At 46.9% G+C, this 27,228-nt stretch overlaps 1 protein-coding gene across 1 annotated transcript in view; it reads left to right on the forward strand.

The window, feature by feature from the left end:
* Window positions 1-12,613: 12,613 nt before the first annotated feature.
* Window positions 12,614-27,228, forward strand: part of LOC137537215 (uncharacterized) — an 82,118-nt gene continuing 67,503 nt past the window's right edge. The window contains exons 1-2 of the mRNA XM_068259317.1: window positions 12,614-12,691; window positions 16,250-17,558. Coding sequence (XP_068115418.1) covers window positions 16,316-17,558 — 1,243 coding nt within the window. The 5' untranslated portion in view covers window positions 12,614-12,691; window positions 16,250-16,315. The remainder of the gene's footprint in view (window positions 12,692-16,249; window positions 17,559-27,228) is intronic.

A 27,228-nucleotide genomic window follows, 5' to 3' on the forward strand; every position in this document is an offset into this window, starting at 1 on the left:
GGAGGGGAATAGAAACAAAGTCCATAAAAAAAAATTAAATAAAAAAAGGGGAGGAAGTAGGGGGCATGGCCTAGCGTGCAGTGAAGATGGCTGCATAGGAGACGAGCTCGGTGTTCGGGCTGCCCTTCGCAGAGATGGAGGAAATGGTTACCATCACGGATCAGACAAAGAAAATAAAGTTAGGCGGTCCACCGACTACAGAAGTTAACGGACGTCTTTACCAAAAGACATGTGCAGCCAGACAGGAAAGAGCATCAGCGTGTTCCCATCTTCAGCAGCTCTCACCTGCATCCACCGCGGCTCTCCCCGCTCACGCCGATTCCTCCTCTTCAGATGGGTCTCCCTCGGCCAGAAACCCGCTGAAAGCCAGGCCTTGCAAGTCTGCCCCACAAGGTGTCACAGAGCAGGTAGGAGAACTCAGCGATCAGCAGGGATGCTCAAATATCCCTATCCTCGAATTCGTCAACCACGGCTGTTGGCCAAAAAAAATTGCCTCCGACGTGATTGGCTCCGGATTTTGATACATGTCCACGCTTCCACGCGGATTCTTGGTCGGGAATGATGCAATCACGGCCAGATTCACAATCGTGACCCATATTTTCTTTTTAAGTTAATAGCAAATCCCCCATACATGCTGCAATCCCCCAAATTACATGGATTATCAAGGTGATAAGGGGCTACAACTTCAACAACAAAAATTCCACAAAGATTTTTTTTTTTCGTTTTCGAAGTGAAATCAATGCTTGAAATGTGGCTATTATTTGGTAATAAGTGGTTTTAAACAGGGAAATACACGTTAAGCAATCACAGAGGTGAAGGTGAGTCCCAATGGCACCTGGCGGTGGCCAGGTACTGGTTGACTGCCTGCCTCTGTTTAACCAGACGCTCCAACATGGCCAGAGTAGAATTCCACCGTGTTCGAACGTCTATAAACAGACGGTGCCGTGGCAGGTTGAGCTTGTCCTGGTCGCTTTGTAGGGACGCTGAGACACCACCCGAGCGGCGGAAATGACCCACCGTTTTCCTTGCCTCTCTCAAAAGAGTGTCCATCCCCTGGTAGGTGCTCAGGAATTTCTGCACCACCAGGTTCAGGACGTGGGCTAGACGGGATGTGGATGAGATTTCCCCGGGGGATGGCGGCAACCAGTTTGGCCCCATTGTCAGAGACCACCTCTCCAACTCTCAGGCCTCTGGGGGTCAGCCAATTCTTCTCCTGCTCCCTCGGGTAGCGAAGCATGTTGGCTGCCGTCAGATTATGCTTCCCCTGGCTGACCATCTCCAGCAGTGCTTGGCAGTGGCGGGCCTTCACGCTGCTGTTGAGGCGGGGGTGTTTGGCGGCGGGTTTTCCGAAGGATGGAACCAGATCAGAGGAACCTGCTGCACTTCCCCTGACCCTGCTGCGGGATGGCACCACCTACTGGATTGCTGCTGTGCCCAATGCTGCTGTCCCCTCCTCACCCCCTTCCACCAAACTGACCCAATGTGCGGTGAAGGACAGATAGTGGCCTGTCCCAAACCAGCTGCTCCATGAGTCCATTGTCACATGGACCCACTCACTAACTGCATGATCTAGTCCACGTTCCACGTTGGCCTTTATGTACTGGTGCAGTGTCGGGATGGCCATGTGTGTGAAGTAGTGCCGGCTGGGGATTGGCCAATCCAGAGCTGCACACTGCAGGAGCACATGCATCTGGCTCCCCTCCTGCACGAAAGCGTGCGGGAGGAGCTGGGAGGACATGGCGCATGCAAGCAAGCTGTTTAGCTGGTGAATGCGTCGGCTGCTGGGAGGCTGAGCCCTGACCAGGAAGGAAGCGGAAGAGGGAGCAGAGGAGACCACTGAGGACTGGCTGCCTGAACAGGCCTCAGTGTCGGCAGGAGTGGCAGAGGGGGTTATGGTGCTCTGGCCAATGCCAGCTTGCTTCAGCCTCTTGAAGTCTTCATGCCCAACATAATGTTTTTTTGGCCAGATGGGTGATGAAGCAGGAGGTGCCATAGTTAGAGGGGTTACAACCTCCGCTCAGCATCACATGGCACACATTGCATGTGGCAAACTTGCTGTCCACTGTGGGCAGAGTGAAGAACTGCCAGATAGGGATTGCGCCCTGAATGGGATGCTGCTGCTGCTGTTTTTCTCCCTGTGGTGGTTGGGGCCTGGGGTTGAGTGGTGCGGCTGGTGGTACTGTCAGAAGATGAAGCATCAGGCTGTGGGTCCCGCATTCCACGCCCACCACTGCTCCTGCCAATGTCTGCAATGCTGATCCTCTGTGCCAGACCCACCGACGCATCCTCCTCCTCAGAGTCAGAGCTCACATCCCCCTCCAGTGGATGGTAGTCACAGTCCCCTTCATCTTATCATCATCATACTCCCCCCTCCTCAAACAACTGCTGGAATGATGAACCCCCCCCAACAAACTCCTCTTCTGCTGACACATCATGCAAGGACCACCCCTCCTCCCCCAACAACCACCGTCACCATCTGTGACTCCTCCAAATAGCCCAATGTGCCCAGAATATCCTCCTCCTCTCAGTCTCTGGTAACAGCCCTGATTGCGCTCTGGTCTGCCTGTTGTTTTTCTCCTCCATTTGCGCCACTGATCCTGCTGGAAAATGGCTGCTACACACTGCTGCACATCTGCAGCGTGACTTCCCCTAACAGCATGATGGCCAGTGGCTAACAGCGGAATGGACACTGACGTGGCAGAATTGCTGAGAGTGGTGGCAATGCTGCTCCCTCTCCTCTTAGCCTTGCTGCCTCTCCCCCAGCTACCACAGCACAGCAGACATAGTACAAGTTATATGTGATGATGTCACCAGATGATGTGGGGTACTTATACTTTATTAAAATCGGGGTTGGACTTCTATCTGTCACACTGACACTACTCCGCTCAGTAGCACTGCAGTAATCTTGCAGTAATCTGTAGTAAGCTAACACAGTACTACTCTAAAAACTGACTAGCACCGCAGTACTAACTACACAATAACACAGTAATCCTATTCCCTAACCTATACTGTAGCTAAGGCTAATAGCAGGCCTGGCCTGCGCACACACAGGACCTAACTAGCAGCTGCAGCAGCACAGAGTCTGACTGTCACTGACTGAAATCACAAAATGACACAAGCTATCTAACTAAAAAACAATAGTGTAGTACAGGTGTTTACACTCAAAAACGCTAGGTTTAACAGTGTGAGAAGCACTTGCTTAGCCAACACCACAGGAGATGTCTCTCAGTGAGCAGTCACAAGCAAGGACAAGATTCTCATCATGGCGCCTGCCTTATATACAGGAGGGGCTGGCCAGGGTTCCCCTCTGTGATTGGTTGCTAGGGCTTCGGCTGGAAACCCTCTGATTGGCTCAATGACATCATGGACGTCATCTCTGTGGTTACGCTATCCGGATCTGGGTACCCAAACTAGGTATCTGGATTGCTTCCTGGATACCGCATGCGTATCTGGATTCACTTGAATAGTGCATTTCCGGATTTAGCCAGCTATCTGGAATCCAGATCCGAGGTCAGATAGCAGAAAAAGTTCGGGTAATCTGGGTAGTTCGGGTATCCAGAATCCGGATGAGCACCACTGCCCACTGAAACACGGAGGCCAGCTCCTCGCTGACCATCTTGGTTGCCTCCAGGAAGGGACTCAGCACCAGGCATATTTGCTGCATCAGTGTCCACTGAGTTGCAGTGATGATGGAGACTTGCTGGTTGCTGGACACACTTGTGTCTAACATGTAGGCCCTAACAGCCAGCCTGTGCTGACACAGCCGCTCCAACAAGGCCAGATTTGAATTCCAGCGAGTTGGCATATCTATGATCAGGCGGTGTAGCTTGCCATATTGCCGCTGTAAGCTGGACAGGAGTGCAGAGGCAGTGGCGGAGTGGCGGAAAAAGCGTACCACCTCCCGGGCATCTTGCAGCAGGTCGCTCATCCCCTGGTAAGTGCGCAGGAAGCACTGCACCACGAGATTTGGAATGTGGGCCAAGCAGGGGATGTGCTGGAGGTTTCCCTGCTGCATTGTCGGCCGCCACTTACCCCACTTCCAGGCCTCTGGGGGACAGACACCTCCGTTCCTGCTTCCTGAGGGTGGCCAGGATGTTGGCGGCCATAAGTTTTTCCTTCCCCAGCGTTTGGCAGTGCCGAGGCGGGCTTGCTTGCCAGGTGTAGAGGAACTGGGATGAGAGGAGCCTGCTGCATCCCCCTGATACCGCGTGGTGGCACCACCAACTGGGCTGCTGCGCTCTTGTCCTCCCTCCCTTTCACCAATGTCACCCAGTGCGACTTAAAGGACAGGTAGCGACCTGTCCCAAATCGGCTACTAGTGACGTGGACCCACTCGCCAACAGAGTAGTTGAGCGAACGGGCCGCGTTTTCCACCACAAACTTGTGGAGTTCTGGGATGGCGTTCCTGGAGAAATAGTGGTGGCTGGGGATCTGCCACTCGGAGATGCCAAACTAGAGCAGCATCAGCATATCGCTCCCCTCCTGCACTAGGGAGTAGGGAAGGAGCTGTGATGCCATTGCCCAGGCCAGAAACCCATTTAGCTTTCGGATGCGTCTGTTGTGAGGAGGCAGAGGCTTGGTCAGACCCTGAAAGGTGTTGCTCAGCAGGGTCTGACGACGATTTGCTGCAAGGGAAACAGAGGAGGCCAATGAGGACTGGCTGCCAGCCTCAATATCTGTGTCCTGAGTAGCCGAGGGAGCGCTGGAAGTGGAATAGCGCTTGCGTGCTGCTGCGGCGGGGGATTCACGACCCTGAGGGCGGGATGAGGCTGCTTCTGTGGTGGGCCTTGTGCTCTGAGCACCCCCTGCTTGCAGTGCCTGCCTCCTCTCAAACTCGCCATACTCATGGCAGTGGGAGCTCTTCAGGTGGCCCTGGAGGGATGAGGTACCCATCTTAGACACATTTTTCCTACGGCTCAATTTTTTTCTGCATAAATTACAGAATGCATACTTTTTGTCCTGGCTTGACACTTCAAAAAAGTTCCATACCGGGGACGTCAATGGCCTGTGATCCTGGACGCTTCGCAAGCAGAGGGTGCAGCGGCAATCTCTGTGGTTGGAGGTTACATGGTAGTGGTGCCGGCTGAAGCAGTGGCCTGTCTTCTTAGACACCCTCTGCTGCACCTGCACCTACCTGATATATGGCGATATCCTTGCCTAGGTGACTCAGCATCCTGCTCCGAGCTTTCTTTCACTGACTCGGGCTGCACATACGGACGGTCCACAACCTCATCATCATCATCAGGATAAAGCTCTTCTTCTGACTCCCCCATCTCCTCTTCCGCCCCTACATCCCCAGACACAGACCCCTCTTCATTGACATCGTCCAATAACAGTTGTGATGCTGGCCCATGAACAATCTCCTCCACATCAGTCTCCAGTAGTTCCTGAGCTTCATTCATCAGTATGTTCCCAGATGCCGGACTGAGGGACAGAATGCTCTCGTTCTCGGAGGACTGCTGACCACTGGCTGCTGGGATGGATGTCACAGCAAGCGTGGGGTGTTGGCTGCTGCTGCTTTGAGTGCTGCTCACCGTAGAGGTCTGGGATGCAGTCATGATGTCCATCAATACGTCAGGTTCCATCTGCTCAACCACCACACGGGGACCAGAAAGTTTATCCCCCTTGCCGTTCCAATTCTGATGGCAAGGGGGCGGCGAAGCACTTTTTAATTTTTTTTTTAAATCATGTAGCAAGCCCAGGGCTTGCTACATGATAGCCACTGACAAGCGGCATCCCCCTACCTATTTCCTGTTCAGATTGGGATTTCCTGCAGGGCTTCCCCTGTCGCCATGGCGGCGGGGCGGGAAGACGTCACCGATGTCATGGACGTCGGGACGTCAGAGGGAATACCGATCCACCCCTCAGAGCTGCCTGGCACTGATTGGCCAGGCTGCGCAAGAGGTCTGGAGGGGGGGGGGGGGCGGCGCGGCGGGCAGCGGTGAGCGGCGGCGATCGGGATATGCAAGCATCTAGCAAAGTGCTAGCTGCGTGCAGTAAAAATAATTGTGAAAATCGGCCCAGCGGGGCATGAGAAATCCTCCTACGCAGGTTACCCCGAGCTGAGCTCGGGATAACCTGGCAAGGAGGTTAAAGTATTGGGATAACGGCGTAGGCTGATTCGGCCCAGGCTGTGCTGCCCTTTCTGATGCACCACGACCCCGTACAGCTGGGCTTCCTCTCCCTGGCCATGGAGCAGTCCCAGAAGGGGCGGAGGCAATGGAACTCCCTTTCCTGACACCTCCATGAACCCTGCCAGACATGTAGCTAATAATCAAATTTACGCATTCACGGTCTGCCGAAGCGGATTTTAGTGATTGAAAATGTGTCCACAGAATCGAATATCGGAGGCAGATAGCGGAAAAATGGTCGTGATACACGACTAATCCGTGATCATGAATTACATCCGAGCACCCCTGGCGATCAGGACTCAGGATCACAGCGACTCTGCAGAGCTCTCCTGCTCCACTTACACAGAACATGAATATCGTGCTTTTCTCCTGGCGGACTCAAAGTGCCAGAGCTGCAGCCACTAGGACGCGCTCTATAGGCAGTAGCAGTGTTAGGGAGTATTGCCTATGGTCTCCTACTGAATAGGTGCTGACTTTCTGTACAGGCAGAGCCAAGATTCGAACCCAGGGCACCTGTGTCAGAGACAGAGCCGACTCCTTCCCTGCCACAGATCAAACAGCTTCTCAGCTGTATATAAAAGACATTCTGCAGTCATTCAGACTTTCCCTTATAGCTGTGATGTCTAGCATACAGAAACAGCTCCAATCTGAAATACAGGACATAAGGCCAGTGCACACCAAAAAGTGCTAACATCATCGCAAACACTGAAGTGATTTTTAAGACTATTCTAGGCATGTGCCTAGCGATTTACTAAGCATGCCTAGTGATTTTCAGTGCATTTTGGTGTAGCGTTTTTTATTTTTTGTTACAGTAGAGCTGTAACTGAACAGCTTCTGTAACAAAAATGCCTGGAAAATCGCTCTGTTCTAGCGCTTTTTCAGAGCGATTTTCCACTTTTCTATATTTAACATTGAGGCTGAATCGCCCTCAGTGCGTTTGCGTTTGGGAAAAAAAGCTCATTGCTCTGGTATGCTCCATCCCATTCAGATACTTTAGTCAAACGCTTTTCAAAGTGCAAGCATTTTAAAAAGTGTTTAGAAGCGCTCTTGGTGTGCACCAGCCCTGAGGCAATAGAGTAGATGGCAATGAAAGAAAATTGGTTGTTTTAGCAAGAGAATTAGATAAGATGGTTGATTCAGCCAATAATCATTCTGATGAGATCACTTGGCTAGGAAACAAATCTGCTGATTTAGAAGACGGGTGCAGGAGAAACAATCTGAAGTTTAGGGGAATCTCAGAACAAATCAGTCCTGATGAGCTGAAGCCATATGTGACAACTCGAAGTCAAATCGATTTTACCGGCAATTCCAGATATTGAACTATCTATTGATAGAATCCACAGGCTGCAGAAACGTTCCTTTCCCCCTGCGTCTGTCCCAAGGGATGTGACCACCTCAGAGCCATCGATGTAGATTGGAGGTGGGATGGGAGCGGACTTCCTGAAGTCAACAATCAGCTTATTGTTTTTTTCATTATTGAGCACCAGCATGAACTCCTTACACCAGTGGCAAATTCTCTCCACTTGCTGACAGTACTCCTAGATGTTATCCTTGGTGACAAGGCCGACAAACGTGATGACCTTAACAGAGTCTGCCATGGATCTGCAGTTATTCATATACAGGGAGAACAGCAGTGGAAACAGCCTTGAGGTGCACCTGTGCTGGCGGCAAGGGCGGACTGATAACTCATGGGGCCCCCAGGCAATAGGAAATTATGGGGTGCCGTTAGGGCTGAACGATTTTCGGTTTTAAACCGAAAATCGTGATCAAGGTTAAGACGATCTTGAGATCGTCAGAGCTTCGGTTTTGCTGCGGTTTTCTCTGCCGCTCTCCATGTGTAAAACAGAGACCTTCCCCTGTAAATGCTGGAGAGGAGGCCAGTAAGGGGTTAACAAATCGGACCATGCCCCCTCCCTCTCCGGGGGAGAGCCAGGCTGGTGAATGGGGCAGACAGGGAAGTAGGGCTGGTCCCGCCCCTACCACCGGAAGATGAAAAGAATCGGAGACGCGCTGCCCGGGAGAGCCATTAACACAGCAATTAACTTCTGTCCGCTCTCTCTACCTGACGGGGGACAGTCTGCGACAACTACTATTACTGGCTCCCTCTCTGCCTGTCCCGTGTGAGCTGTCTGCCTGGGGGGTGATAGTGACTCTGACACTGAAAACGTCACCTTCCTGCTGCTGCTGCCCGGACAGCTTCTAGCAATCACACAGCTATTACACTCATCTCCCCTGAGCACTGATAAGTTACATGGGGAGTCACTGCTGTCATGTCACACAGTACTGAGCAGTGTATAGATAGGAAGTCAGCTAGATATATGAAGAGGTAGGGCAATATGAGTATATATTCCTCTGCATATATCTAGCTGACTTCCTATCTATACACTGCTCAGTACTGTGTGACATGACAGCAGTAACAACTCCCCATGTACCCTATCAGTGCTCAGGGGAGATGAGTGTAATAGCTGTGTGATTGCTAGAAGCTGTCCAGCCAGCAGCAGCAGGGAGGTGACGTTTTCAGTGTCAGTCACTGTCACCCCCCATCCAGGCAGCACACATGGGACAGACAGAGAGGGGACCGCAGTTATAGTAGTTGTCGCAGACTGTCCCCCGTCAGGTAGAGAGCGACTGGATGGTCAGAGCGAACTGATCCATCGTTGTATAGCAAAAATCGTCTACAGAATCGAAATCACAATTTCTGACAAAAATCGTGCAATTCTATCTTTTCCTAAAATCGTTCAGGCCTAGGTCCCGTACACCTGAAAGCCACACCCACTTGCACAGCGGAGGCATAGGTGCCTCCAATATAGGTAGCCAGTACGGTTGCCCCCAGTATGGGTTAGATAAGTAGGTTCCCCCAGTATAGTTTAGATAGGTAGGTTCCCCCAGTATAGGTTAGATAGGTAGGTGCCCACAGTATAGGTTAGATAGGTAGGTGCCTGCAGTATAGGTTCAATAGATAGGTTCCCCCAGTATAGGTTAGATAGGTAGGTTCCTCCAGTATAGGTTAGATAGGTAGGTTCCCCCAGTATAGGTTAGATAGCTAGGTTCCCCCAGTATAGGTTAGATGTGTAGGTTCCCCAGTATAGGTTAGATGTGTAGGTTCCCCAGTATAGGTTAGATAGGTAGGTTCCCCCAGTATAGGTTAGATAGGTAGGTTCCCCCAGTATAGGTTAGATAGGTAGGTTCCCCAGTATAGGTTAGATAGGTAGGTTCCCCCAGTATAGGTTAGATAGGTAGATTCCCCCAGTATAGGTTAGATAGGTAGGTGCCCGCAGTATAGGCTAGATAGGTAGGTTCCCCCAGTATTGGTTAGATAGGTAGGTGCCCCATATAGGTTAGATAGGTAGGTTCCCCCAGTATAGATTAGATAGATAGGTTCCCCCAGTATAGTTTAGAAAGCTAGGTGCCCACAGTGAAGGTTAGGTAGGTGCCCTGCAGCGGCACGGGAGCAGGCATAGTAGTTACATCTCACTTTCCGCTGCCGATCCCCGCAGCCTCAATCTCCTTCCTCTCCCATGCTGTGGTAGCGGTGTCCCGGGAACACCTGTGTACTACATGTTTGCTACCTCTGGCAATTTGTAAGTGCAATACTTGCTTTAAACCTTTTAATAAATGGTACTTCACTATGAATGCTGTTTTTGAGTCCTAGTGTATGGCTGACATGAGGTCTGAGGAGGACTCTGCTTACCTATGCACTGCTGATTGAAGTTTGGAACGATCTGGCTGCCTATTGATGCTATCTACCACCAAAGCAATACATATACCTCTTGCCTTAGAGCAGTGATCTGCAAACTTGGCTCTCCAGCTGTCAACCTACTTGCCGGTCTACATTTTTGGCATTTTTTTTTGTATCATGTAGCTAGCCTAGCGCTAGCTACATGATGCCCCCCTCCCTGTGGCGTCCCTCCCACCCCTCCGATCGCCGCCGGCGCACTCACCCATAAGGAAATCCCGTTCTGAACGGGATTTCCTTAAGGGCTTCCCCCGTCGCCAGGGCGACGATCGCGATGACGTCGTGACGTCAGCGGGAGTCCCGATCCACCTCTCAGCGCTGCCTGGCACTGATTGGCCAGGCTGCGCACGGGGTCTCGGCGGGGGGGGGGGGGGAAGGCCACTAACGCGGCGGGTAGCGGCGAATCGGCGGTGAGCAGCGGCGAATCGGCGGTGAGCGGCGGCGATTGCAGTTGACACGCAGCAAGCAAATTGCTTGCTGCATGATTTTAAAAAAATTATGTAAATTGGCCCAGCAGGGCCAGAGCAATCCTGCGCGGCGGGTTACCCCGAGCTGAGCAAGGAGGTTAAGGAACTACAAGTCCCACAATGCATTTGCTTTTATGAATCATGACTGTGGCTGTCAGACTCCCACACTGCATTGTGGGACTTATAGTTCCTTAACAGCTGGAGGGCCAAGTTTGCAGATCACTGCCTTAAAGGATGCCTGGGTGAGTGTGGGGGGTGCCTGTCACTCACTTGCTGCTTTGTGGAATCATTGGTGGAGTGTGTTATATCACAGGCGGATAAGGGTGTCTGAATATTCTACAGTACTACTCTACGCCACTTTGTTTCTCTTTTTGAAGTGTCTGCTCTTGGTGTCCCTAGACAGAGCATATCCGTTCGTTGATTGATTAATTGAACTTTGCTGCTTTCATTTGTAGATAGACAACAGAGGCTAGAACAGGATAAAATAAACTAACATTTTTCAAAAATGCTCGGGAGGCAGTGGTGGACTAGAAACAGACACAAATACTGTCAATTTTGAAAATACACAAATTTATTGTATACAACCAAAAAAGTTGCAACGCGTTTCGCACGTATAATCTGCTTCATCAGACAACTTACTGTTTATACCCCTGTCTATTCCCTGATGAAGCAGGTTATACCTGCGCAATGCGTTGCAATTTTTTGGGGAGTATACATTCAATTTGTGTCTTTTCAAAATTGACAATATTTGTGTCTGCTTCTAGGAGGTAAGTCCACCACTGCCTACCGAGCATACTTTAAAAAATGTAGTTTATTTTATCCTGTTGGCGCCTCTGTTCTCTATCTACAAGTGTTGTGTCCACCCCTGGTGGAGGGGTAATATACCCATTTATTTCCGATCTACAGAGAGCGACTTCTTAATCCTGAGTGGGGACAGGTCTAATCTCCATACTACACTATATGAGGCTCTTGGTGTTTCTTTTGTATCTGCTGCATTCATGTTGGGACTGTGAGCTTGTAGCGCGATATTATTATATTTATGGTGTAGCACAAAGATTAGTGACTTTTCTTTTTATTGCGTTCCACATTCCTGAGAAATAGTGACTGGTGATAAATATGTAATTTTCCTCAGTGCGTTGTTCTATTTTAGTAATTTTATAACATGTTGCCAAAAAATGTGCTTGGAACAAGGAAAGTCAGTCACAGTAATAGCAGCACATGCATTGTTTACACACTTTCAGCCATAAACCCTGAACAAGCATGCAGCGGATCAGGTGTTTCTGACATTATTGTTAAGATTAGCTGCATGCTTGTTTTTGGTGTAATTCAGAGACTAATGCAGCCAAATAGATCAGCAGGGCTGCCGGGCAACTGATATTGTTTAATAGGAAATAAGTATGGCATCCTTCACATCCTCCTTACTTCAGTTGTCCTTTAATGAGGAATACAGCTTTGAGTGCTTCCTTCCCAGATAAGCAGAGATTGCCTAGGATGGTCTTGATGTGATCTGGTGGCAATTGTATCAGCATCAAATGTTTAGCTTTATGTAATATTGTTCTCACCTTCTCTTTCATTCTGCTTGTCCATACTGATTCACAGATCTGTGCCTGGGATATACTGTATGTGTGCATGCGTGTCTATGTGTGCAGTAACCCCCAACTTTATAAGATGATGAAGAGGGACACTTAAGCCACGCCCCTGCCACACCCGTGATGACGCCCCTGACACACCCTAGTCATGCATACAGTAGAGATTTCTTAAGGAAAATCTGTTATTTTAAAATTCGAATCACACTGGTCCTTTCTATCCTGATTCATTTTCCCTTAAAAGGGGAACATTTGAAAATAAGAAATAAATCAATTTAAAGGATGGGAATAAAGTTAGTCAATTAAATACAAAAAAAAAAGTACATGTATTTACATGAATCTGTACATGAGTCCTGAAAGAGGGACAAATAAGGAAGAAAGAGGGACAGTTGGAAACTATGGACTATGCCTGTTCGTGCACATGTGTAAGTATGTGTATGCGTGTGTGTGTATATATGGAATTCTAATAGCAGCTCTACATTTCCAATCTGCATAATAATAATTAATAATAGCAACAACAACAATATTGATAAGAATAATTTTAGATGGCAGAGTGCAGGTGATTCCATAAACAAAGGCTGCATTTAGCCAATGCACCACAAGATGGCGATCTCACCTCTCCCAGGTGGAACGCACAAATAGGAAGAAAAAAAGAAAAACAGACAGGAAGTAACAAAGCCAAAGAAAGGAAGAAATGTAATTTAGACTGGAATTGATGTAATAGCGGTACGACACTTTGCAAGCGGTGGAGAGGAGACACGACTGGAAGAGGTGATTGTGTGACTCTTGTTATATATTGGGCAGAGCAGAGCTCGGGGTGGACATACTTGTTATATATTGGGCAGAGCAGAGGTCGGGGTGGGCATACTTGTTATATATTGGGCAGAGCAGAGGTCAGGGTGGTCATACTTGTTATATATTGGGCAGAGCAGAGGTCGGGGTGGACATACTTGTTATATATTGGGCAGAGGTCGGGGTGGACATACTTGTTATATATTGGCCAGAGCAGAGCTCGGGGTGGACATACTTGTTATATATTGGGCAGAGCAGAGGTCGGGTGGACATACTTGTTATATATTGGGCAGAGCAGAGGTCGGGGTGGACATACTTGTTATATATTGGCCAGAGCAGAGCTTGGGGTGGACATACTTGTTATATATTGGGCAGAGCAGAGGTCGGGGTGGACACACTTGTTATATATTGGGCAGCGCAGAGGTCGGGGTGGACACACTTGTTATATATTGGGCAGAGCAGAGGTCGGGTGGACATGCTTGTTATATATTGGGCAGAGCAGAGGTCGGGGTGGACATGCTTGTTATATATTGGGCAGAGCAGAGGTCGGGGTGGAAATACTTGTTATATATTAGGCAGAGCAGAGGTCGGGGTGGACATGCTTGTTATATATTGGGCAGTGCAGAGGTTGGGGTGGACATACTTGTTATATATTGGGCAGAGTAGAAGCCGGGGGTGGACATACTTGTTATATATTGAGCAGAGCAGAGGTCGGGGGGGGGGGGGGGGGGACATACTTGTTATATATTGGGCAGAGCAGAGGTCAGGGTGGACATACTTGTTATATATTGGGCAGAGCAGAGCTCGGGATGGACATACTTGTTATATATTGGGCAGAGCAGAGGTCAGGGTGGACATACTTGTTATATATTGGCCAGAGCAGAGCTTGGGGTGGACATACTTGTTATATATTGGGCAGAGCAGAGGTCGGGTGGATATACTTGTTATATATTGGGCAGAGCGGAGGTAAGGGTGGACATACTTGTTATATATTGAGCAGAGGTCGGGGTGGACATACTTGTTATATATTGGGCAGGGCAGAGGTTGGGGTGGGCATACTTGTTATATATTGGGCAGAGCAGAGGTTGGGGTGAGCATACTTGTTATATATTGGGCAGAGCAGAGGTTGGGGTGGAAATACTTGTTATATATTGGGCAGAGCAGAGGTCGGGGTGGACATACTTGTTATATATTGGGCAGAGCAGAGGTCGGGGTGGACATACTTGTTATATATTGAGCAGAGGTCGGGGGGGGTCATACTTGTTATATATTGGGCAGGGCAGAGGTCGGGGTGGACAAACTTGTTATATATTGGGCAGAGCAGAGGTCGGGGTGGGCATACTTGTTATATATTGGGCAGAGCAGAGGTCGGAGTGGACATACTTGTTATATATTGGGCAGAGCAGAGGTCGGGGTGGACATACTTGTTGTATATTGGGCAGCGCAGAGGTCGGGGTGGACATACATGTTATATATTGGGCAGAGCACAGGTCGGGGTGGACATACTTGTTATATATTGGGCAGAGCAGAGGTCGGGGTGGACATACTTGTTATATATTGGGCAGAGCAGAGGTCGGGGTGGACATACTTGTTATATATTGGGCAGAGCAGAGGTCGGGGTGGACACACTTGTTATATATTGGGCAGAGCAGAGGTCGGGGTGGACATACATGTTATATATTGGGCAGAGCACAGGTCGGGGTGGACATACTTGTTATATATTGGGCAGAGCAGAGGTCGGGGTGGACATACTTGTTATATATTGGGCAGAGCAGAGGTCGGGGTGGACACACTTGTTATATATTGGGCAGAGCAGAGGTCGGGGTGGACATACATGTTATATATTGGGCAGAGCACAGGTCGGGGTGGACATACTTGTTATATATTGGGCAGAGCAGAGGTCGGGGTGGACATACTTGTTATATATTGGGCAGAGCAGAGGTCGGGGTGAACATACTTGTTGTATATTGGGCAGCGCAGAGGTCGGGGTGGACATACATGTTATATATTGGGCAGAGCACAGGTCGGGGTGGACATACTTGTTATATATTGGGCAGAGCAGAGGTCGGGGTGGACATACTTGTTGTATATTGGGCAGCGCAGAGGTCGGGTTGGACATACATGTTATATATTGGGCAGAGCACAGGTCGGGGTGGACATACTTGTTATATATTGGGCAGAGCAGAGGTCGGGGTGGACATACTTGTTATATATTGGGCAGAGCAGAGGTCGGGGTGGACATACTTGTTTTATATTGGGCAGCGCAGAGGTCGGGGTGGACATACATGTTATATATTGGGCAGAGCACAGGTCGGGGTGGACATACTTGTTATATATTGGGCAGAGCAGAGGTCGGGGTGGACATACTTGTTGTATATTGGGCAGCGCAGAGGTCGGGGTGGACATACATGTTATATATTGGGCAGAGCACAGGTCGGGGTTGACATACTTGTTATATATTGGGCAGAGCAGAGGTCGGGGGGGGGGGGGGGGGACATACTTGGTATATATCGGGCAGAGCAGAGGTCGGGGTGGTCATACTTGTTATATATTGGGCAGAGAAGAGGTCAGGGTGGACATACTTGTTATATATTGGGCAGAGCACAGGTCGGGGTGGACATACTTGTTATATATTGGGCAGGGCAGAGGTCGGGATGGACATGTTTTATATTGGGCAGAGCAGAGATCGGGGTGGGCATACTTTGTTACAGAGGAGGTCAGTGTGGAGCTGTGACTGGCTGTTTTTGTATGCCATGGAATACTGAGCCCATAAGTTCCTCGTGGAGCAGCTACCACCTCCAGCTTTTGCCTCACACATATGCACACTCTCTGTATTACTTTATCTCTGGATTTCTTTTACTTCTTATGCTATAAATAATGCAGCTAAATACACCTGTTATTATCTGTGTTTATTACTGCAGTCACAGGAGGTTTATGTCCCGCAGTGGGAGAGGGTGGAGTCTGCACAGAGATAATGGCTGCTGGGGCACACCTAGGGGGTGGAGCCAGGTAACAAGGGGCGTGGCTGATAGGACAGACAGGTGGAGGCTGCAGCTGGAGAGGGGTTGGGTGGCCTCTGCTGCTTTGGTCCTGGTATTGGCACTGCCCCAGCTGGGAGGTTTGTTGCTACGGCACTTGGAGGGTTTGGGGTTAGTAGGTGAGGGACAGGTGGGCTCAGGTATGGTCAGGATATCTGCCTAGTACATCAGGTGTCAGAGCCATAAGTAATGATAATTTATAGCTAATTAGCTGCAGGCCTCTGCTCCTATCTCCCTCTGTCTCCAGCTGTTCTCTCCTCACATCCTCATCCATCTACCGCTGCCGGCACTGCTGTAACCTCCCAGGAATGTGTGCATGGAGAGGAGGAGAGAAGCACCAGATGATGAGCAAGACACACTGGAGGAGAGGACTGTGGTACTGAATGTGCAGGAGACCACAGCTTATGGGATATTATCACCCCCTAGCAAATTATGTTATTTTCTGTGTTCTGTTTATTAATGCTAATATCTTACAGCTATAATCTGTTATCTTTTTCAGAACTGAGATCTAAGCTCAAAGAGCAAGAATGTGAGGAGTGATCAGCAGTCTATAGAGAAGGGTGACATGATGAGTACAATTAAACAGGAAGAAGAAGAGTCTTTTGTGAGGAGTGATCAGCAGTCTATGGAGGAGGGTGACATAATGAGGACAATTAAAGAGGAAGAAGAAGAGACATATGTGAGGAGTGATCAGCAGTCTATGGAGGAAGGTGACACGATGAGGACAATTAAAGAGGAAGAAGAGACGTATGTGAGGAGTGATCAGCAGTGTGTGGAGGAGGGTGACATGATGAGGACATATAAAGAGGAAGAAGAGACCTATGTGAGGAGTGATCAGCAGTCTATGGAGGAGGGTGACATGATGGGGACAATTAAGAAGGAAGAAGAAGAGACGTATGTGAGGAGTGATCAGCAGTCTATGGAGGAGGGTGACATGATGGGGACCATTAAAGAGGAAGAAGAAGAGACCTATGTGAGGAGTGATCAGCAGTCTATGGAGGAGGGTGACATGATGGGGACACATAAAGAGGAAGAAGAAGAGACGTATGTGAGGAGTGATCAGCAGTCTATGGAGGAGGGTGACATGAGGACAATTAAAGAGGAAGAAGAAGAGCTGTATGTGAGGAGTGATCAGCAGTGTGTGGAGGAGGGTGACATGATGAGGACAATTAAAGAGGAAGAAGAAGAAGAGAAGTATGTGAGGAGTGATCAGCAGTCTGTGGAGGAGGGAGACATGATGGGGACAATTAAGAAGGAAGAAGATGATACATATGTGAGGAGTGATCAGCAGTCTATGGAGGAGGGAGACATGATGGGGACAATTAAGAAGGAAGAAGAAGATACATATGTGAGGAGTGATCAGTCTGCAGAGAAGGGTGACATGATGGGGACCATTAAAGAGGAAGAAGAAGAAGAGAAGTATGTGAGGAGTGATCAGCAGTCTGTGGAGGAGGGTGACATGATGGGGACAATTAAGAAGGAAGAAGAAGATACATATGTGAGGAGTGATCAGCAGTCTATGGAGGAGGGTGACATGATGGGGACAATTAAGAAGGAAGAAGAAGAGACATATGTGAGGAGTGATCAGCAGTCTGTGGAGAAGGGAGACATGATGGGGACAATTAAGAAGGAAGAAGAAGAGACATATGTGAGGCGTGATCAGCAGCCTATGGAGGAGGGTGACATGATGGGGACAATTAAGAAAGAAGAAGATGATACATATGTGAGGAGTGATCAGCAGTCTGTGGAGGAGGGTGACATGATGAGGACAAGTAAAGAGGAAGATGTTCTTATAGAGGGTAGAACAGGTGAGTAATCAACATTAAATACTGAATATCTTTAGTTATTATGACAGTGTCACTGCTCACAGACTGGCCATATTAGGGGTTATGCTATGTATGCATGTTGTCATCTAAAACTATCTTTACTGATTCCATTTTGTGACAGCTTACTAACAATAACAGTACAGACACACTGATTGCTTTGGAGGTCTCTGTTCTGTTTTGTCACATATAGGGCTACAGGCCTGTAATAAGCTGATAATGGCCACTGTACATTAAATAGAATCTGCACTCTAAAATTCTTACAATAAAAAGCATACCATTCTATTCATTATGTTCTCATGGGCCCCTCTGTGCTGTTTCTGCCACTCCCTGCTGCAATCCTGGCTTGTAATTGCCATTTTTATGCAGTGTTTACAAACAAAAGACATAGCAAGTGATAGGCTGAGAGGAGCTCAGTGTGTGAGTCATACAGTGTGTGCAGGGGGCCTGGAGAGGGTGTGTATAGCTTATATCTAATCCCAAGCAGCACAGCACATTCCAGCTTGACTGCCTCAGCCCGACAGAGCCGACAGAGGAGAGAAGATTAGATCATATAACAGAGATAATACAGCAACTAGGATAGGTTGCAGTTAGACAGAGCACATTAGAACAGGTATAGGAACGTATAGGATAGAAGAAATAAGGAGGAAAATGTTGTCTCTTTAAGCAGTCTTTTATGCAGCACAATTGTCAAACAACTTATTGTCAAACAACTTAAAACAACTAAAAAAAGTGTTTTGCTATTGTTAAAAAAGCTGATAAGATTGATAAGAAGGCAATCTAACAGTTGGGTTGACTTCTTATCAGTCTTATCTTGAAAAATAGTAAAATACTTTTTTTTTAATTGTTTCAACTTCTTTCACAACAAAAGTTGTTTGACAATTTTGCTGCATAAAAGACGGCTGCTGATTGTGTATATGGGCTTCACTGTACCCAGATTGGTCACAGCAGGTGGATTGACTTCAGCTGCGTCTTATCAGTCGTCGGTCGCCTCTTATCAGTAATATTTTACTTGACAAAAGTTGTCCCACTTCTTCACGTTGTTTGATAATTGTGTATTTAAAAGACTTTTGTTGAGTGTGTGTATGAAGCTTTAGTGTTACCGGCCTGTAATAAGCTGATAATGGTCACTTTACATTACTGTACACAGATTGGTCACAGTAGGGGTGACTTAGTGTTACCAGCCTGTAATAAGCTGATAATGGTCACTGTACATTACTGTACACAGATTGGTCACAGTAGGGGTGACTTAGTGTTACTGGCCTGTAATAAGCTGGTAATGGTCACTGTACATTACTGTACATTGGTCATAGTAGGGGTGACTTAGTGTTACTGGCCTGTAATAAGCTGATAATAGTCACTGTACATTACTGTATACAGATTGGTCACAGTAGTGGTGACTTACTGTTACCGGCCTGTAATAAGCTGATAATGGTCATTGTACATTACTGTACACAGATTGGTCACAGTAGGGGAGACTTATTGTTACTGGCCTGTAGTAAGCTGATAATGGTCACTGTACATTACTGTACACAGATTGGTCACAGTAGAGGGTGACTTAGTGTTACTGGCCTGTAATAAGCTGATAAAGGACACTGCACATTACTGTACACAGATTGGTCACAGTAGGGGTGACTTAGTGTTACCAGCCTGTAATAAGCTGATAATGGTGACTGTACATTACTGTACACAGATTGGTCACAGTAGGAGTGATTTAGTGTTACTGGCCTGTAATAAGCTGATAATGGTCACTGCACATTACTGCACACCCATTGGTCACAGTAGAGGGTGACTTAGTGTTACTGGCCTGTAATAAGCTGATAATGGACACTGCACATTACTGTACACAGATTGGTCACAGTAGGGGTAACTTAGTGTTACCGGCCTGTAATAAGCTGATAATGGTCACTGTACATTACTGTACGCAGATTGGTCACAGTAGGGGTGACTTAGTGTTACTGGCCTGTAATAAGCTGATAAAGGACACTGCACATTACTGTACACAGATTGGTCACAGTAGGGGTGACTTAGTGTTACCAGCCTGTAATAAGCTGATAATGGTGACTGTACATTACTGTACACAGATTGGTCACAGTAGAGGGTGACTTAGTGTTACTGGCCTGTAATAAGCTGATAATGGACACTGCACATTACTGTACACAGATTGGTCAGAGTAGGGGTGACTTAGTGTTACTGGCCTGTAATAAGCTGATAATGGTCACTGTACATTACTGTACGCAGATTGGTCACAGTAGGGGTGACTTAGTGTTACTGGCCTGTAATAAGCTGATAATGGTCACTGTACGTTACTGTACATAGATTTGTCACAGTAGGGGTGACTTAGTGTTACTGGCCTGTAGTAAGCTGATAATGGCCACTGTACATTACTGTACACAGATTGGTCACAGTAGGGGTGACTTAGTGTTACCAGCCTGTAATAAGGTGATAATGGTCACTGTACATTACTGTACACAGATTCGTCACAGTAGAGGGTGACTTAGTGTTACTGGCCTGTAATAAGCTGATAAAGGACACTGCACATTACTGTACACAGATTGGTCACAGTAGAGGGTGACTTAGTGTTACTGGTCTGTAATAAGCTGACAATGGTCACTGTACATTACTGAACACAGATTGGTCACAGTAGGGAGGACTGAGTGTTACTGGCCTGTAATAAGCGGATAATGGTCACTGTACATTACTGTACACAGATTGGTCACAGTAGGGGTTACTTAGTGTTCCTGCCATGTAATAGGCTGCTAATGGTCCCTGTACATTCCTGTACACAGATTGGCCACAGTAGGGGTTACTTAGTGTTCCTGCCATGTAATAGGCTGCTAATGGTCCCTGTACATTACTGTACACAGATTGGTCACAGTAGGGGTGACTTAGTGTTACCGGCCTGTAATAAGCTGATAATGGTCACTGTACATTACTGAACACAGATTGGTCACAGTAGGGGGGACTTAGTGTTACTTGCCTGTAATAAGCGGATAATGGTCACTGTACATTACTGTACACAGATTGGTCACAGTAGGGGTAACTTAGTGTTCCTGCCATGTAATAGGCTGCTAATGGTCCCTGTACATTACTGTACACAGATTGGCCACAATAGGGGTTACTTAGTGTTCCTGCCATGTAATAAGCTGATAATAGTCACTGTACATTACTGTTCACAGATTGGTCACAGTAAGGGTGACTTTGTGTTACTGGCCCCTAATAAGCTGATAATGGTCACTGTACATTACTGTACACAGATTGGTCACAGTAGGGGTTACTTAGTGTTCCTGCCATGTAATCGGCTGATAATGGTCACTGTACATTAATGTCCACAGATTGGTCACAGTAGGGGGGACTTAGTGTTATTGGCCTGTAATAAGCTGATAATGGTCACTGTACAATACTGTACACAGATTAGTCACAGTAGGGGGAGACTTAAGGTAGCCATACACTGGTCGATTTGCCATTAGATCGACCAACTGACAGATCTCTATCTGATCGAATCTGATCAGAGAGGGATCGTATGGCTGCCTTTAGTGCAAACAGATTGTGAATCGATTTCGTCCTGAAACCGATCACAATCTGTTCAGCTGCTCCTGCCGCCTGTCCCCCCGTATACATTACCTGAAGCTGGCTCCGGGTCCTCTTCTCCGCGCTGCACCGCACCACACCCCAGCGTACACTGTGTCACTCCGTGACCAGGAAGTTCAAATAGAGCGCCCTCTATTTGAACTTCCTGGTCACTGGAGTGACACAGGAAGTTAATGTACGCTGGGATGGAAGCAGGAACAGAGCGGTGCAGCGCGGAGAAGATGCCCTTGAGCCAGCGTCAGGTAATGTATACCTGTATCGGATCGGCCACCGCTAGCGACGCGCTCCCTATCAGCGGGCGATCGACGGTAATTTCCCGCACGGCGCGATTGACAGACCGATCCGATTTCGGGAGGAAATCGGATCGGCGGGTGCGTTTAGCGCGAACGATTGGCAGCAGATTCGATCCCAGTGATCGAATCTGCTGTCGAAACGGTGGCAAATCGGGCCAGTGTATGGCCAGCTTTAGTGTTACCGGCCTGTAATAAGCTGATAATGGTCACTGTACTTTACTGTACACAGATTGGTCACAGTAGGGGTGACTTAGTGTTACCGGCCTGTAATAAGCTGATAATGGTCACTGTACATTACTGTACACAGATTGGTCACAGTAGGGGTGACTTAGTGTTACCGGCCTGTAATAAGCTGATAATGGTCACTGTACATTACTGTACACAGATTGGTCACAGTAGGGGTGACTTAGTGTTACCGGCCTGTAATAAGCTGATAATGGTCACTGTACATTACTGTACACAGATTGGTCACAGTAGGGGTGACTTAGTGTTACCGGCCTGTAATAAGCTGATAATGGTCACTGTACATTACTGTACACAGATTGGTCACAGTAGGGGCGACTTAGTGTTACCGGCCTGTAATAAGCTGATAATGGTCCCTGTACATTACTGTACACAGATTGGTCACAGTAGGGGTGACTTAGTGTTACCGGCCTGTAATAAGCTGATAATGGTCACTGTACATTACTGTACACAGATTGGTCACAGTAGGGGTGACTTAGTGTTACTAGCCTGTAATAAGCTGATAATGGTCTCTGTACATTGCTGTACACAGATTGGTCACAGTAGGGGTGACTTAGTGCTACCGGCCTGTAATAAGCTGGTAATGGTTACTATACATTACTGTACACAGATTGGTCACAGTAGGGGTGACTTAGTGTTACCGGCCTGTAATAAGCTGATAATGGTCACTGTACATTACTGTACACAGATTGGTCACAGTAGGGGTGACTTAGTGCTACCGGCCTGTAATAAGCTGGTAATGGTTACTATACATTACTGTACACAGATTGGTTACAGTAGGGGGGACTTAGTGTTACCGGCCTGTAATAAGCTGGTAATGGTCACTGTACATTACTGTACACAGATTGGTCACAGTAGGGGTGACTTAGTGTTACCGGCCTGTAATAAGCTGATAATGGTCACTGTACATTACTGTACACAGATTGGTCACAGTAGGGGTGACTTAGTGTTACCGGCCTGTAATAAGCTGGTAATGGTTACTATACATTACTGTACACAGACTGGTCATAGTAGAGGGTGATGGTCTGTTTGAGAAAAGGAATAGATTTCTCATGGGAAAGGGGGTATCAGCTACTGATTGGGATGAAGTTCACTTCTTGGTTACGGTTTCTCTTTAAGTGTATTTTCTCCTCATCCTCCACCAGTCCAAAGATTGCCTCCATTGGAGAAATAAGTATCTCCTCCTGCATGCAACTCATCCAGAAGCCCTTCATCTCCTGACAAAATCTGCTCACCAATGGGCAGCCCCACCACATATGATTTACAGCACCTCCAACATGTCTCTCTCCTGTCCCTGGAGAATGTTGCCATCCTGGCCGGGGCAGGGTACCATCGGGCCACGGTTTTATATTGACCCAATTGTATTTTTCTATTAGGGTATTTCCAAATGTTATCTTGTGCCATTTATCTCTTCCCAGCCAGGGCACCCCGCAGGTCTGGCTCCCACTTCCTCTGCTAAGGGGTGGGTTTGTCAATCATGCTGCTACATATATATTATATTATAGTCTAAGGACAATAGTTTTGGTGGTCTTTTCCAGGAGAAGATCCATTTCTCAACCGGGTTTAGCTGAGATCTGATTCCGAGGCCTTTCCTCTACAGGAACCCGAAAAACGGTTATACTGAACTCTACCCCTTGGGAGTATGTTATTGTCCCCCTTAAGTATGCCCTTCATTCCTAGGTTCGGCTCTCCTCTTACATCTAGCAGACTTGTTTTTGGGCTTAATCCATTAGCTATGAACCAAGTTTTCTGACTGGCTGGAGAAACTTCCATGTCCTCTTTTAGTGTGGTCAGGGGAGAAGTGCCTGGTTCCCTATTCCTCTTCCTCACCAGTTCATAAAGTGTCCTAAGTGTAGGTGTAATGATGAGTGGATGACCACATCCATCACTGTGTGTATACTTGTACATATTAAGCTGAAGTTTGCTTCCACTTTTTCTGTGGAAACCCATCATGTGTTCCTAACATCTACCCCCCCCCCCCCCTCAGTACACCACCCTTTATAGATGGATGCTTTTATAATAGGCTAGGATATCTGAGAACTCTCCCCGCCATGTTCTTTCTCCCTTATCCATAACGTATATTTAGTCCCATAGTTAGTTTATTCCCGGCCCAGATGCATTTCTGATAGATAACTCTCCTTTCTTTGCACCATCGGCTGGGGAGAGCTAATGGGAGGCATTGGAGCACATATAATATCTCATGGTGCCCATACACTGTAAAATAAAAAGGATACATTTTCACATTTTATTCAACCAACACGATTGAATCGAATGAAAGTTGAAAAGAATCTTTTTTTCGATCATGAAAAATGAACAATTATCTTGTTTTTTCAATAAAAATCCAATGGGACATGTTGGAAAAATCTTTATATTCGATCTAACGGAATAATCGGACTAAAATATTTAATCAAAAAAATGAAAAAATTGTACCATGTATGGGCACCATTAGGGAGAATTAGCATTTTGACAATATCTACACTTCCCAGGGGGTTGAAGCAAAGACGATCTGCTCCCTTTAAAATTTCTTTGCATAACTTGAGTAACTTAGGGTGGTTGTTAATATATAGCGCTATAGTTTTACTACTGAGTATGAAGCTGAAGTATTTCAGCCTTACGGTATAACTGAATTTGTAGCCGCCAAACCCAATTTTAACAACATATCACATGATTTCATGAGCAAAGGGAGTGCATAAATTTGCATAAACCAGCATCAACACAGAATTATTTGCATCTGATTGACCATCTCTATTAGTGACACGGCTACACATCAGGCTTTATTCTTACAGCATAGATGTTATTTAGTATATATAAGCGATTCCTGTGTACACATCATATATACAGTCACAATCAGATACAGTATGTATATCTGACTTTAAGAATACGGTGACTGCTTTGTTGCATTGAACAGATATAGTGCATGTGGGAGGTGAGAGCAAACTGCAGGTTGGAGAGGAATAAATAGAGGAGCTTACCCAGATGGTAATTGGATGTCTTGGAGGGTGTCCGTTGGGTCACACCGCTCGCCACACTGCCCACATTGCTCTGACACAGTGCTGTGGGTTTCTTTGTCTTTCTCCTATTCACCTGGTGTGTTTCTCTCTGCCATTCAGTGGTGTAGCTAAGGAGCTATGGGCCCCGGTGCGAGTTTTACATTGGGCCCCCCAAGCACTGTATACATAACAATTGATTCGGCACATCAAAACCTGCCAAAGACAACCCCAGTGTCAGAGGAGGAAGAAGGGGATGGGGAACAGCTTGTTATTGATTATTATCATTCAAAGCATTCATAGACCAATAAAGAGCTAATACTGCGATTGAGGGAAGGGCCTACAGGCCCCCTCTAGCCCAAGGGCCCCAGTGCGGTGGAGACCTCTGCAACCCCTATTACTACCCCACGGCTCCCATTGGTGGCTGTGGGGTTTTCTGTTTCTTGGTTTGGATTGATTAGTCGGCTCCTCTGCTGTATTGCAGTCCATGTTTACACATATATGTGATAACGGTAACTTATGCACTAAGGGCCTGAGTCCACTAACGAGGTTGTACGCAAGTTGTGTCCACTTTTCAGCATTTTTAACATTGATGTGTTTCTGAAAAGCGGACACAACTGCGCGCAACTGCCTTAGTGGCTCAGGGCCCTTAGCACTTTGAAATGCTGTTTTCTGCCATTTATATTGCCAATCATTATTCATGAATCTATGGGAGCTCAGTATAGGCGGGAGGTGTTACTAGCCAGAGATTGCAGAGGGGAGGAGGGAGGAGGAGTGACATTTTTACAGGCTGAGGGCTAGAGATGAAGATCAGCTTGCCTGTGTGTAATGTGACAAACAGAATATGGCTGCCCTCATTGTATCACAGGAAGAAATAATCATATACTGTTGAAGCTGTTTGCCGCTACATTTGCTGTGTAAACTATCTAAACTTTAGATAAGATATATAGACAAGTTACTTGTTATTGTTAGTTTTTCATCTCGGATCCGTTTTAAAGTGACGCTGCCATATATTTCATCTACTGTATCTATAGTTTACATCACATACACCAATTACGGCTGCCACAAGAACAGTATATATTTGCTTTGATTGGTGTAATTTATACTTCTGTTTAATAAAGGGGATTGGTTAATTGTTGCTGTCATTTACGATCTACAGTACTTATAGTGTACATCACATCCACCAACCTTTACCGTTACTATTTTTTGACATTTTCATGGTTGTAACCATTTGCATTTTCCTGGCTGGTGTGTGGTATATTAATTGACAATTTTTAATAATTATATATGCGGAGATCCTTGGGGCCACGCCTTGTTTTTAGATTTTAATGCATCCCATGTTATACTATATCCAATAAAGATTGATATATATCACGATTGGCTATCGGTTGTACATACTTCTGGCTTACTAGCCATAGAATTATTTGAGGAGGTCTATTCTCATTATTTCATGCTAACTGTTAATGGCAGAGGCCTCAAACCTGCTACAGTCGGTCATTGGATTGCTGGTGTTCAAATTATGAGGAGGGGCGGAGCCAAAAATAGCCAATCAGATTTTATTTTAATGGGCAAATTTAAACCGCTTCCATTCTTCATACTTATTTGTCCAATGTTGGGTCTTCAGCTAATATATCATATAAATATAAGCATTATATGATATAGTTTAGAATATAGTTGATAACAAATTACATAAGTAACTTGTTTCAGTCTCCCTGATTGTGTCACCCTGGAGGTAAGCCACCTCCCCTGTCTTCATTTTATTGGTTTATATAATTGTATCAGCTCCAGGTGCCTCTTCCCCCCCTTTGCATTGTCACCTCCTCACCAGGAGGGCTCGGGCTCCAGCTTGGGCCACCAGGCCTCTCCCACCAACTATAGCTTTATCAGGAGTGTGACCAAGACCTAGAGGAAGCCCTGGGGAGCCGAGTGCAGACTGATTCCTCCACATGCCTATATGGCTGGTGCCCTAAATAGCAGCCTTATTTTGTGAGTTTCCCTTCACACTCCACAAATCACCAGCTCAGCATTAATACTCCACAATCTGGGCTCCCTTTGTCTCTGTATATTTTATAAGGTGATGAACATCTTATCTCTCAGATGAGGATACAGCGGTAATAAGAATGTGTAAGTGACGCCACATCGCTCACACACATAACACAGATTTCTTGCTATAAGTACATATAGGTCTGTTGTCACAGGAGTAACACATTGCTTCCATTGTCTCATCAAGCTCTACAACTTAATGCTTCTCAATGTATGGCCAATGCTTTAGCTGCAGGGAGGGTCACTGAGATGCAAATAACTCTGACTTATATGCAAATATAATGCAAATTGTATGCAAATAATCACATTGGTCAGGAAATGTTTCATTGGCTGAATTCCAAGCTACATAAAATTAGCGTGTAAGATGAATTTATAGTCATGTGATTGGCCGCCAGTAATGAGCACAACCTTCTGCAGTTCTCTGTCAGGCTGATAACTAGTGATGCTCAGTAATATGCAAATAGGTTAGAGATGGTGCAAATGTTAAGCTAATTATAT

This window comes from Hyperolius riggenbachi, chromosome 10 (assembly GCF_040937935.1).
Source record: "Hyperolius riggenbachi isolate aHypRig1 chromosome 10, aHypRig1.pri, whole genome shotgun sequence".
Lineage (NCBI taxonomy): Eukaryota > Metazoa > Chordata > Amphibia > Anura > Hyperoliidae > Hyperolius > Hyperolius riggenbachi.